The sequence below is a fragment of the Schistocerca cancellata genome, chromosome 6 (assembly GCF_023864275.1).
Source record: "Schistocerca cancellata isolate TAMUIC-IGC-003103 chromosome 6, iqSchCanc2.1, whole genome shotgun sequence".
In the NCBI taxonomy this organism is placed as follows: Eukaryota; Metazoa; Arthropoda; class Insecta; order Orthoptera; family Acrididae; genus Schistocerca; species Schistocerca cancellata.
The window spans coordinates 200,334,781-200,347,727 of NC_064631.1; the positions used below are offsets into that span (position 1 = coordinate 200,334,781).

General features: G+C 43.4%; 1 protein-coding gene and 1 non-coding gene across 2 annotated transcripts in view; one reads left to right on the forward strand and one right to left on the reverse strand.

Annotated features, from left to right (window-relative positions):
* Window positions 1-12,947, forward strand: part of LOC126191149 (uncharacterized) — a 101,407-nt gene that overhangs the window by 41,804 nt on the left and 46,656 nt on the right. Inside the window, exon 3 of the mRNA XM_049931905.1 lies at window positions 3,018-3,193. Within this exon, the coding sequence (XP_049787862.1) occupies window positions 3,018-3,193 (176 nt within the window). The remainder of the gene's footprint in view (window positions 1-3,017; window positions 3,194-12,947) is intronic.
* Trnas-cga (transfer RNA serine (anticodon CGA)) lies at window positions 6,611-6,685 on the reverse strand. Its single transcript has one exon. It is a non-coding gene; the product is annotated as a tRNA-Ser (tRNA).

The following is a 12,947-nucleotide window of genomic DNA, read 5'->3' on the forward strand; positions in this document are numbered from 1 at the left end:
CCCATAGTGCTCAGAGCCATTTGAACCAATCTATCCTCTGCTCCGCCCTTCTCTTTTCCCAATTTGCATTAGTCTTAATATTTGCAGTTTCTCTGTCAGTGTGTTCTTTTACGGTAGTCCAGCATCACAGAGGTCAATTGGGTAGTCTATTGTTGGGTCTCTTATGTGGTGATGGTGTTCTTTGAAGCCCTTTTGCTTTGATATTCATGCTTTTTAGGGTTGCGTGATCACGCACAAGTGCTTCTCGTATGTTTTGCACATTCTGTAAATACTACGCTGCGTTTACCCGAGCCTGCGGGTTCTTTGTAAGCAATGTGACGTTAATGACACACGTTCCACCCCCTCTCCTTTCCCTACTTTCAACTGTTTAATTAATATGCTAATTCTGTTAATAATACATAGTAGTGGAATCGCGTACGCTGTTCAATGCAGCTAGACGCATATAGAATGCGTAGGAGTGCCGCTTACCAGATGTGACTTAAGGCTAGTGCCGCTACTCTTGAGTGAGTCGGCTCATGGTACTAGCTCTGAACGTGATGTATTTACGCTCTATAGGATCCGATCCCAAGTTTTATATTTGAATTTCAGTTTTATATATATCTTTCAAGTGGAATACGATACGTTACATCGAGCGCCAATATGTTATATTTTAAAAAGTTTTATTAAGAAAAAGCCGTACAGTAGATGCTAATACTTTCATATAATGTGTATTAAATAGTGATTAAATGGCTGACATGTTCTACACAGAATCAATGACTCCCACGTTGGCTATAGATAACGTGATTCCATGTGAGTATATTTCACGAAAAAATTTGTTGTTTACATTTCCTTCAATTTTGCGTGTTGTAATATTACTATATTTGCTCCACACACAATGTTGTAATCTTGTTAATACACTCCTGGAAATTGAAATAAGAACACCGTGAATTCATTGTCCCAGGAAGGGGAAACTTTATTGACACATTCCTGGGGTCAGATACATCACATGATCACACTGACAGAACCACAGGCACATAGACACAGGCAACAGAGCATGCACAATGTCGGCACTAGTACAGTGTATATCCACCTTTCGCAGCAATGCAGGCTGCTATTCTCGGACGTGCATTGTCCTGTTGGAACAAGCAAGTTCCCTTGCCGGTCTAGGAATGGTAGAACGATGGGTTCGATGACGGTTTGGATGTACCATGCACTATTCAGTGTCCCCTCGACGATCACCAGTGGTGTACGGCCAGTGTAGGAGATCGCTCCCCACACCATGATGCCGGGTGTTGGCGCTGTGAGCCTCGGTCGTATGCAGTCCTGATTGTGGCGCTCACCTGCACGGCGCCAAACACGCATACGACCATCATTGGCACCAAGGCAGAAGCGACTCTCATCGCTGAAGACGACACGGTTCCATTCGTCCCTCCATTCACGCCTGTCGCGACACCACTGGAGGCGGGCTGCACGATATTGGGGCGTGAGCGGAAGACGGCCTAACGGTGTGCGGGACCGTAGCCCAGCTTCATGGAGACGGTTGCGAATGGTCCTCGCCGATACCCCAGGAGCAACAGTGTCCCTAATTTACTGGGAAGTGGCATGGCGGTCCCCTACGGCACTGCGTAGGATCCTACGGTCTTGGCGTGCATCCGTGCGTCGCTGCGGTCCGGTCCCAGGTCGACGGGCACGTGCACCTTCCGCCGACCACTGGCGACAACATCGATGTACTGTGGAGACCTCACGCCCCACGTGTTGAGCAATTCGGCGGTACGTCCACCCGGCCTCCCGCATGCCCACTATACGCCCTCGCTCAAAGTCCGTCAACTGCACATACGGTTCACGTCCACGCTGTCGCGGCATGCTACCAGTGTTAAAGACTGCGATGGAGCTCCGTATGCCACGGCAAACTGGCTGACACTGACGGCGGCGGTGCACAAATGCTGCGCAGCTAGCGCCATTCGACGGCCAACACCGCGGTTCCTGGTGTGTCCGCTGTGCCGTGCGTGTGATCATTGCTTGTACAGCCCTCTCGCAGTGTCCGGAGCAAGTATGGTGGGTCTGACACACCGGTGTCAATGTGTTCTTTTTTCCATTTCCAGGAGTGTATGTACAATATCTTCTGAAGAACATGGGTTTAAAACCATCGAAACTACGGTCAAAGCTTAATAAACTTGTGTATTGCTACTGGATTTTTGTTATTTATAATCTAGTGAAGCAACACATTTTTATTTCCTTCACCACTATTTTTTATTTGTTCATATGAAAATATTTTCTGATAAATAGTGATCAAATTGATACAGTTTATGATTGCTTAGCATCATGACTGTTGCACAAGTAGTAAACTGACTAGATATAGCAAATTAAACTTACTTCATTGCTTTTATTGTTAAACACTATAATGTTCCAAAAAATCTTTTGGATCATTTACCTTATTTTAAAACTGAAAATGAAGCTGATATTTTCAAATGTGGCGAAACTAAACAGTATAAAGGAATTTTTCCACTTTCTACTAATGTATGTGAGAAACAAATAAACAGAAACCAATCAATCATAATCTAATTAGTAAAGCTTTTTGAAGTCAGTTACAGAGTGTTAAAATAAAGAATATGCATTCATTCAACAGTTTGCACTTAACTACATAGAAATGTCTGCAGCTCTCTTATTATCCACATCCAGTGATGCCTGGGGTGAGGATGACACGACGGCCGGTCGGTACCGTAGGGCATTCATGGCCAGTTGGGGAGGAGGGGCGGAGTGACAGAGAGAGAGGGAAAAGGATTTACTAACTAAAATCTGTAGGAAAAAAATTGGAGCTTTCAGCATACAGCCATAATTGCACATGAATTTACAGTGTGAATGTAAAATAACTCATTCCACACTAAGATTCATCATGCAAATGATCCACTTAACATGAAACTAACCAACTGTGTAGTCAAGCGCTGTAAATAATTTAAATGTTATTTTCGAGCGGTAATGACTAGCTGCTGCTTGTGAATATTATTCAAGCAACATAAAGGATTTTCTGTATGCTTCAGGATACCCGCCCGAATGATCAGCAACTGCATGGATGGATTAAGGACGTGGAACGTGTGAGAGACATGCTTCACACGAAATTTAGGGGTTTGGTTCATGATTTGCAATCTGTCAGCGAGATGATGGTGAACTACAAGATGGAAAAAGACGAGAACAATCCAGGAAACTATCTAATAAGGTATAAGTCAGTGTACATTCAAGCCATTGTTATACTCATTATGTTTAATAAATATTTATTTTATTTTTCCCCTGGGGCGTATTCTTTACTTTTATACAGGGAACTGAGATCATGAAATTCGCGGTGGAGTACAAAATGTGACTGGTGGACAATAGTGAAAAAGTTTTACGAAATTTGGGGATTCTGTTTCGTCTTCAAATTTTGGGTTGTGTTTTGTCTATAATGTGGCACATATTATTACGCACTGGTCAGACAAACCATTACAATGAACGGTGTTATCCCTTTCACTAGAGAAAAACTGTTGCTACCAGGTGATTACAAAGTTTTAATAATTCATAGGAACACTGATAACTTGGATAAAACTGCTGTACTTGACGCAAAAACTGAGTATACGTGTTACATGGGGAAAAAATAGTCAACTCCAGGGTATACCACGCTAATATCATTTAATAACGCGTCTAGCCTAGGTAATGGCAACAATTCGGTAAGGAAAAGCGTTCAAATGTCATGTTAATCTCAATATACAAAGAAAAAGGCTAAGCACTGATGAGGATTAAACGAACTATGGGGAGATGTTAACGGAGTGTGGGGTGGAAGAAGGGCATTGACCATGGTTTTATTCTTCTTGCTATGATTGGTGTTTCTAAACCCGTTCATAGCATAGAGCGTAAATACTGGAAGTTGGGAGCGAGAGGTGCAACAGATATGTCTCCTCATTCGTGGAAATAAGGGGCATGAAGTAGTGAAGTTAGGACAGTCACAGTAACGAGTGTATCTTGGAGGTAGAAGGCGAGAAGTTTTACTTTTATTAGGTTGTTAAGGAGGCGTCGATTGTTGAGAATAATTGGATAGTGTAGGCAAGATTATGCCAGTAACTCGTTGGAAAGGTTTCTAATACTTAGTTGAGTATATGGTAGGTGCCGTATTAAGAGCATGTATGTCGCCAGTCCAGGCGTCTATTTTGTATTGAGGATATCTCGGACATCTCCCTGTAGTTGCTGGTGGCATGTTAGTGCGTCCTGGTGATAGTTACAGAGGAAGGAGTGGTTGTATCTGTGGGATTCTTTAAACATTTCAAGAACTTATGGTGTGAGGAGAAGTCAGCTGAACAGATCAGACGTGTGTGTGTGTGTGGGGGGGGGGGGGGGGAAGATGGTCGCAGCTGCTGTCAAAATCTGCTGTAGGAAAGGAATAGTGTTGAAAATATTTTAGTGGGGTGGAAAGTGACGAGGTGGCTTCCGATTTGTGTATAGACAAATTCCCAGTTTTAAAGTGGTGTTGTAGGTTTATTTTGGGTTGGTTATTGTGGGATGGCGGTGAAAGAGGGAAGTGAGAAATAGGATTGGCTTTTGAAATGAGTCGTTATTCCAATAAGATGGACATGTGCAGTTAAGCATCTGACGAGGTTGGTAGTGGAGACACTTTGATATCGGTGTGTCAAGGCAGCATATTAAGTCTCCTAAAAGGAAGGTCATCAGCTGACATCCGCAGTTGAGTTCAGCAGAGGAACAACAACAATGCAGAGACGAAATTGTATGGGCTGGGACGACTCGGATAGATACATACGGTGCACAGGTGAATGTTAGGGTACTAAATACGTGCTCAGGATAAAGTGCTGCACAGGATGATTACACTGGTTTTGTAGCCTTTTTTTGAGCAATCTAGTTGGTACTACATATATGGCTACTTTGCTGGATGCGGTATCGGCGGCTACCCGATCGGCCGCACTTTCAAATACGCTCGCAGCCAGTTGCGCAGCCGCGTTTTCTACAGCCGCCACGGCTGCACGAGGGCGCTACCACAAACGATTACGCCGCTGCCAATGAGACGCGAGAATCCCCTCTCCGTTGCTCTAGCGGCGGGTGTACTTACATTCTAACATTCGTGCACCCAGTTTTTGTGTGTTTGCCACTGAATAACATTTGAAGACTTTCTTTACGGCCAGGGCTTGACTTCTTTCGAATAGACATTGTACTGAAAAGTGAGAGATTTATAAGTCATTTCTATCTGTATATATTTCTACATTCAAGTCTACTGTTGGCAACAGATGCTGCAAGTTCAGCATATTATTTTTAATATTTGACATTAGTTGTAGACTAAATTAATATCTGAATTCTCTGTTCATGAACGGCAATTATTCCTCGTTCCTGTATCCACTGAAGAACCACACAGCATGCAAAGTGCTGTATCTACAGAACAAGAACCAACTCGTTTTGCCGTCTTACTTATTAAGGAAACTACAATATACCACTAACACTAACACACTATTCAAAACCAACAAAACAATAAGGATCCCTTCTGCGGATCAAGCAAAGAACAGCTAATTCCTACAATCAGAGTTCCCTTCGACTCTACACCCGTACAACTGTTCAAGTCGGGTGGTAGCAGCTTATACAAAGCATAATCGGACGAAAGCGACGTATCCCAAATGTTGCGGAAGAGAGGATGATCGAGGTGGCACACCGCCTGACCGGCCGATCTTCTCCGCATTCGGAGAGTCGAGAACTACCCACTGAACGGCCGGGCGCCGGCTTATTTTGCCCCTGGCGGAAGAATATTTCCGGGACTATTTGCACACACGTAATCGACAGGAAATAGTTCGTCGATCGTCGCGCCTCCTTCCTCTGCTGCTGGTAGATGCCCTCTGATGGACGTTGGCCGCACCTACGTGTATGGACTTGCAAACACTCTTGCGTCGGCCAGATTTCGTGGCGAAGAAGGCAACCCGCATCTCTGGTCTGTCTGCTGTGCTGCCGCTGTAGTAGGCGTCTGTGGTGGCTGCAGCACAGAGGAAGTCAGAACAATCGGGTTATTCGTTCACTGCTCTACATCTGGCATTGCAACTGCATGTAGGTTATTGGTTTGCTGTATGCTGTAGGAAGGCATCCGTTTAATTCCGGGGTGGTAAGAGCATTTATATTCCATTGGGCAATCGTGTTGGTGAATTGCACTGTTTTGAGACAGGTAATCTACTGCTGTTGTGCCATTTGGATTTTAGAAAGTGGGATATGGAAGTGGGTGGCTGTAACTGAGGTCGATGAACTGTTGAATGCACAATTGATTGTGGGAGTAGGTGGTTGTTTTATTGAAGTGGGGTACAGACTATGCAGCTAGGGTGAGTTGGTGTAAGGCATGGTTTGATAAGATGTAAGTTTCTGAGGACTATGGTAACAAATTTGACTACATCTTTGTGGAGATGACGAGGTATGTAATGGAAACAGGTCAGCGGTTATCACATTTGACTGTGTGGCACACATTGTACTCGAGACAGTGGATAGCTTCCAGCTGGGCTTTGGATGATTTTACTGTACTTTGTGGTGTTAAGTAAATGCTCTGTTTTGGACTAGTTGGTCGATGCTGCTGCAGGACTGTGAGAACAGTTGGACAAAAAGAAACTTCCTGGCAGACTAAAACTGTGTGCCGGACCGAGATTCGAACTCGGGACCTTTGCCTTTCGCGGGCAAGCGCTCTACCAACTGAGCTATCCAAGCACGACTCACGCCCCGTTCTCACAGCTTTACTTCAGCCAGTGCCTCGTCTCCTACCTTGCCCGCGAAAGGCAAAGGTCCCGAGTTCGAGTCTCGGTCCGGCACACAGTTTTAATCTGCCAGGAAGTTTCATATCAGCGCACATTCCGCTGAAGAGTGAAAAATCTCAGTTGGACAAAACTATTACACCCATGGTTGTTAAGGACGTGGGTAGCACTGTGGATTTCTTAGAGGGTGGAGGAATTCATTTTCTGTATGCCCTCCTCCACAGTCACCTCAAGGTTGACGTTCTTGACAATAATAGTGAGTTTCGATGGGCAGTTTGGAACACGCTATTGTCTGGGGAAAAGAGGTGAGGGTGGCAGGAGGTTTGCAGAGCAGGTGAGTAAAGAAGTGGGAACTTATTTGGATTTCATAATGATAGAATTTTTCTTGGTATAGTTTGGGAAATTTGTAAGTTTGGAAATATATTCATATTTGCTTTGGTAGTATTTTTGAGTATTGAAACTTATGCATTTGATACAGTTATGGTGTCACGATTTACAGTCGGTTGTCGCGTAAGGGTGGTATTTAAAGAATTCATAGAACAAACCATGCAGGGATGCCATGTGTAAGGGAGCTGTTATAAAAAATTGGATCTGGGTATCACTGGTAAAGACACCAGTCGTGAGGGAGCTATTGAGAAAGTTTGACTTTTAACATTGGATTGAACAGAATTGGTTCTGACGGACAAAAAACCTCCAGAGTATGGATGTAGGGACAGGAGGGGACAATTTAAATACACTCTTCTCTTACACCATAACGCAGGTATAATGGATCTTGCATTTATTACGCAGGATATCCAGTCAGATTATCATTACTTGAAACACGTAGTGGTAATATTTTAAATGTTCTTTTGTACTGATATAGCATGTTAATTTAATATTTGAAAACGAGTCTTTGTCTCCAAAGGGCAAGTTCAGTATTATGAGAGATAGTAGTAAATGGAAACTATTCTGAAAATTTATTGCACCAGATGGGATGCATAGATTATTATAAAATCTACCCTTAAGCTTCTTACACACGTGCAAACCAGTGTTCAGTTTTTTTTCTTTCGGTTTTTTTTCTTAAGGAACCAAACTGCTGAGGTCATCGGTCCCTAGATTTACACACTACTTAAACTAACATATGCTAAGGACAACACACACACCCATCCCCGAGGGAGGACTCGCACCTCCGGCGGGAGAGGTCGCGTATTTCGTGACGTGGCGCCTCAAACCGCGCGGCCCCTCCTCTCGGCCGTGTTCAGTTAAACACGATCTACCTTGAAATGAAGTATAGAGGCGGTAAACGCCAGTAATTGACGGTAAACGCCGGCAGACTTTAAGAAGAGGACACGGCCGTGCGTCAAAACTCTGTGGTGAGGGGAGGGTGCGGACGTGCCGGTGTGAGTATTTTGACAGCTGAGGGGGCTTTGGGGACTGGGCCTGGGGCAGCACGGTAGCCGCACTAGCTTCACTGTATCCTCAACAGGTGGCAGCACCCTTTGACCCTTATGATTAGCGGATACTCTGTGCACGAGAATTACCAAGACCGCATGTCAATAGAAGACGTGCTTTGGTCTCGTGGTCGGGAAAACCGTACTGTTGGCGCGAAACGTGAAGTGGTAGCCGCCATTGCTGGATTGAGTTTATAGAAAAAATATCAAATAAGACAAAATTTTAAAAAAACCCTGAACTCAACTAGTTACAGAGAAACCAATAGCATGGTTACCATGACAAAATTAAGAAGAATATGTGTATACCTTAGTGTCATATTTTTATATACATAATTGCATGCCGGCCGCGGTGGCCGTGCGGTTCTGGCGCTGCAGTCCGGAACCGCGGGACTGCTACGGTCGCAGGTTCGAATCCTGCCTCGGGCATGGGTGTGTGTGATGTCCTTAGGTTAGTTAGGTTTAAGTAGTTCTAAGTTCTAGGGGACTTATTACCTAAGATGTTGAGTCCCATAGTGCTCAGAGCCATTTGAACCATAATTGCATATTGTGTCCATTGCACCAACTGTTTTGTCATGAGAGCCGACTCACATGAATTTTCTTTTAATTTTCAATTTTATACTATTCTTCTTAAGTTTTTATTTACTGAACTCTTTTTGAAGCTATACTACATTGTTTCTATTTTTGTGTTTACAAGCTACAATAAATTTACCGTTTTCTTAGTCTGATGTGTCGGTAGATCTGGATAATGGATAATTCTGTGCCTGAGACCAAACTAGAGTATGCAGCTTACTATCAGAAACACGGCAAGAGTAGTGCTCTTAATGGGTATTGTTAGATTTTGGCATTGGTTCTCTTGATATTCCTTAATGTATTCAAACATTTTTCCCGTGAAAATTTTGCCTCGGTGTCACGCTACATGAGTGTCTGAAGAGTGTATGAGATCAGGATTCAGAGTGTTCTTAAGGTAGGTTATGTTTTGCGTTGGTAGAACTTCCAGTGTTTTCTCTGGTCAATACAATGCAGAGTAGGGTAGTTAGAGTACAGTTATACCTGTCAATGTAGCTGGGAGTCTGTCTCACAAGCTGCGTCGTTCACCGAAATACCGCTATTATTTAATGAGAACTCTGTCATGCACTGAGGTGTTCCATTCTTGTAGCGATTCATGAGCACAGTTTATGGAGCAAATATTATGTCCAGTCTGTTCTTACCTTCTGAAAATAAGGATGTGGTGTTAATATTTCTTTCTGACGTTCCACTTTTCCCAGAAACAGCTGCATTTGTCCTGTGTGTGCGTCAGTTTGGAATTCTCTCGTTGAACAAATGCTGATAATCTCCTTCAAACGCTATTGTAGGTGTCTTAATGACATAAGAGCATGATCTTCTCCGTGCTCATAAATACTGAGACCTCTCTCGCCTTTCTTTGTACCCATTTATCCATCATTTCCCATCTTACTAGATATGGGTGGCCCATATAAAACAAGTAGTGTGCGTTCATCACTACCGGCGCTTATCAGACCAGTATGCACAACTTTGTTTTGTCCGCATTTACTTCCACCGTTGCTGTATGGTAAAACATTGACGAGTTCTTTTACACCTCTGCCACTCGTTGTAGCTCCACAAAAACTCTTCTTCAGCTATATCCCGCCCTGTCAAGAATTGTTGTGGTTGTAGTTATAGAGAATACAATTGCCTGCTTACCACATGGTAAACTGTTTCCTGTAATGACCCCACTGCAGTTCTCGCATTGCAAATTCTATCTGATGATACCCATAATAGTGTGGTTACCGCTAGTGCACTGCCCGATAAGCTCGGTCGTCTTTATGTTTTCCCCAAGTCACTATTCATTGGTTTCATTGTATGCCAGGTGTACTTGGTTAACTCTGTTAATAAATTACGTTCCCTTTTGGTTATTCACAACGCCCTGTGGCAAATTAGACAGCTGTGTGGTATGTCCATCTACTGTGCTTTTGTTTCTGTCTGTCATTGTTTGCACTTCCCTAATCGTGTTGTTCAGCTCCTGAATATCTTCGTAATGCTCCATATCGAGTACTGATTTTAATATTTGTCCTCTTGCGTCGAACCACCTTCTTCTCCTACGAACTAGCGTCCGTGGTGCGTCAGTGATTTGTGTCATTCAGGCATTCAGTTTGCCATAGAATACCCTCAATTCCTGGTACTCACCCTCCACCTCAGTGAGAATTTTTTCCTCTGCGCTTCCCCACGCAAATTCTATGAATGCTTCATGCAATCTGCATACTTCGTTCTTTACCTCCCACACATCCACGCCCAATATCAATGTTCATTGATGACTGATTAGCTACACATTTGTGTGTCTAGAAAGTAACACACCTGAGTATAACAGTTGGATGCGAACAATGTGCATTGCTCTTCCATTGATGACGCGCTGCAACAACAGGCCTACCGCAAACCACCTGGTTTTTCCTAGTGGTGCAGCACTTGAGGAGAGAAACTTTTGTCATCCGCACCTTCACAAATACGTATACAAAACTAAACGACTCAGAAATAAAACTTAACCAATGTACAACTCTAACGATCTGCAGTAACTGATACAAATTCACAGTACACACAAACAAGAATAGAACAACACATGGATTATAAAGCTCTTAGAAATAACACAACTAAATTCAAATACTACTACTCGTCACATGGCCTTAATGCGTAGGATAGGATATGTCCACTGTGCTTGTCCACTGAACCACGATACTTGACTTTTTCCGTTTTCATGCACCCTACCACAGTCGGTGGCATTTGTGGCAATACATCCACCATTCCTCTAAAAGGTTTAAACCTACTAATATGAACTACAGAACTTTTGTCGGAAACTGCACTTAAACGTTCATTGTCTTCATAAGAACCCTAATATTTAGCCAAGAACTTCTTTGTCTTTCCTTTAGGCGTGTGGGGATTGGTGTCCAACACTCACCGTCCCACATTTTGCATGGACTGTTCCCATCGTTCCACAACTGTAGTGCTGGCTTGCTGTACTTTCTACTAGAGCTCCCATATTCTCTTTGTAAATTTTTTCAACCTATTCACAGTTAGGTCCTAACTTAGGAATCATGACTTCGAAGGGGGACAGCATTTATCGACTGTACACCACCATGTGTGATCACCTGCATCCATTCAGGTCCAACGTGCATTCCGACGAACTTGGGCACACCTGCACCAATATGTACTATCGAGGTATTAGGGCAAACTACATATTGTAGATTTGGGACATGGTCAGTATGCCGGCTATTGATACAGTAACTCATTTTAGAGGTAGTCCTATGAATGCATTATATTCTATTGTTTTGTGGATAGAATGGGCTAGCCTGAACTTCGGAAATGAAATGCATGACAAACTGTTTTGTTTTACCAAGTGTGACACAAAATTCGTTCCCTGATCCATAACTATGCAAATTTAAGCATTCAGCTGTTAACAAAAGATCGAGCTACTGTACTATCTTGCTAATCGGGGCCGGCCGATGTGGCCGAGCGGTTCTAGGCGCTACAGTCTGGTACTGCGCGACCGCTACGGTCGCAGGCTCGAATCCTGCCTCGGACATGGATGTGTGTGATGTCCTTAGGTTAGTTAGGTTTAAATAGTTCTAAGTTCTAGAAGACTGATGACCTCAGAAGTTAAGTCCCTTAGTGCTCAGAGCCATTTGAACCATTTAAACATTAGTCATTGACGTCCGCTTACTCTGGATAAAAGTGCATCAAGGCACTCTCCACAACGAATTCCCCTCGCTAAGAGGAGAATTATAGAAGGACAGATCCAGTCAACACCAATACCTGGTACGGACCACAATGCGAGTGTCAAGAAGGCTGCTTATCGTGACTGGAACTGTGAATGGCAGGCATCCCAGCACTGTAAGGGCGGCCACCTGGCGGCCATACGACCAAACGTCACCTTACGGCCATGGTTCACTGCGGCGAGGCTCAGTAGACGTCATGTGACCTCTCTCATCCGCATGTGGCTGGGACACGGTTATTATCCCGCTCACCTGTATCAGTTGGAAGTCATCCCTTCTGGGAACTGTGATCTGGACATAAAAGTGGTAGTGGATCTGAACCACATCACAGTGACATGTACCCCCTCTCTACAAACATTACTTCACCAGTTTGATACATATAGGTGTCAGTTGCTCATGAACTATTTAAAAAACATCGGTATCCAGCTTTGACCTGCACGTTGTGCGGATTTTGTCCTCCCTTGGAACCATCCCGGTTCAGAAGTTGCGACATCCGTTTCCGTTTTACTTTGCATTAAGAACTCATCCCTGTGAACGAAGCCGTTGTCCAGCTTTCAGTTATAAGCTGCTGTGAACGTCATTCTCCCCTGGAAACGGCCCAATTCAAACCTGGGTCATAATTTTGTTTTCTTTTTTTTTCAAATTTATATAATGAACTTATCTTCGTACTCCACACTCTTATCATTGTTCTAGTGTGAAAATTTCACTAATGTTAACTTGACACTGCTGTGACACCTGGTGGTTTTAGGGTTTTCGTCTTTTAGTCTTTCTTTTATAGTTATACTGTGGAAATTGTTAGTATGTTACAATGACACTTCTATAACGATTGTTGGTTGTACGATCTTCGATGGCAAAGTCAAAATAAAAAAGCGAATAAGTGATATTCATTCGTTTTGTTAGCGGGATCTAGGAACTGCTTACCTTCTCCTTCTAGCAAAAATATGCTATAAGATTTCTTGATTGATTTATTAACTTTATTAACTGTTGGCGCTATGATGACATCATGATCACTACACCATGTCTCTGTACTG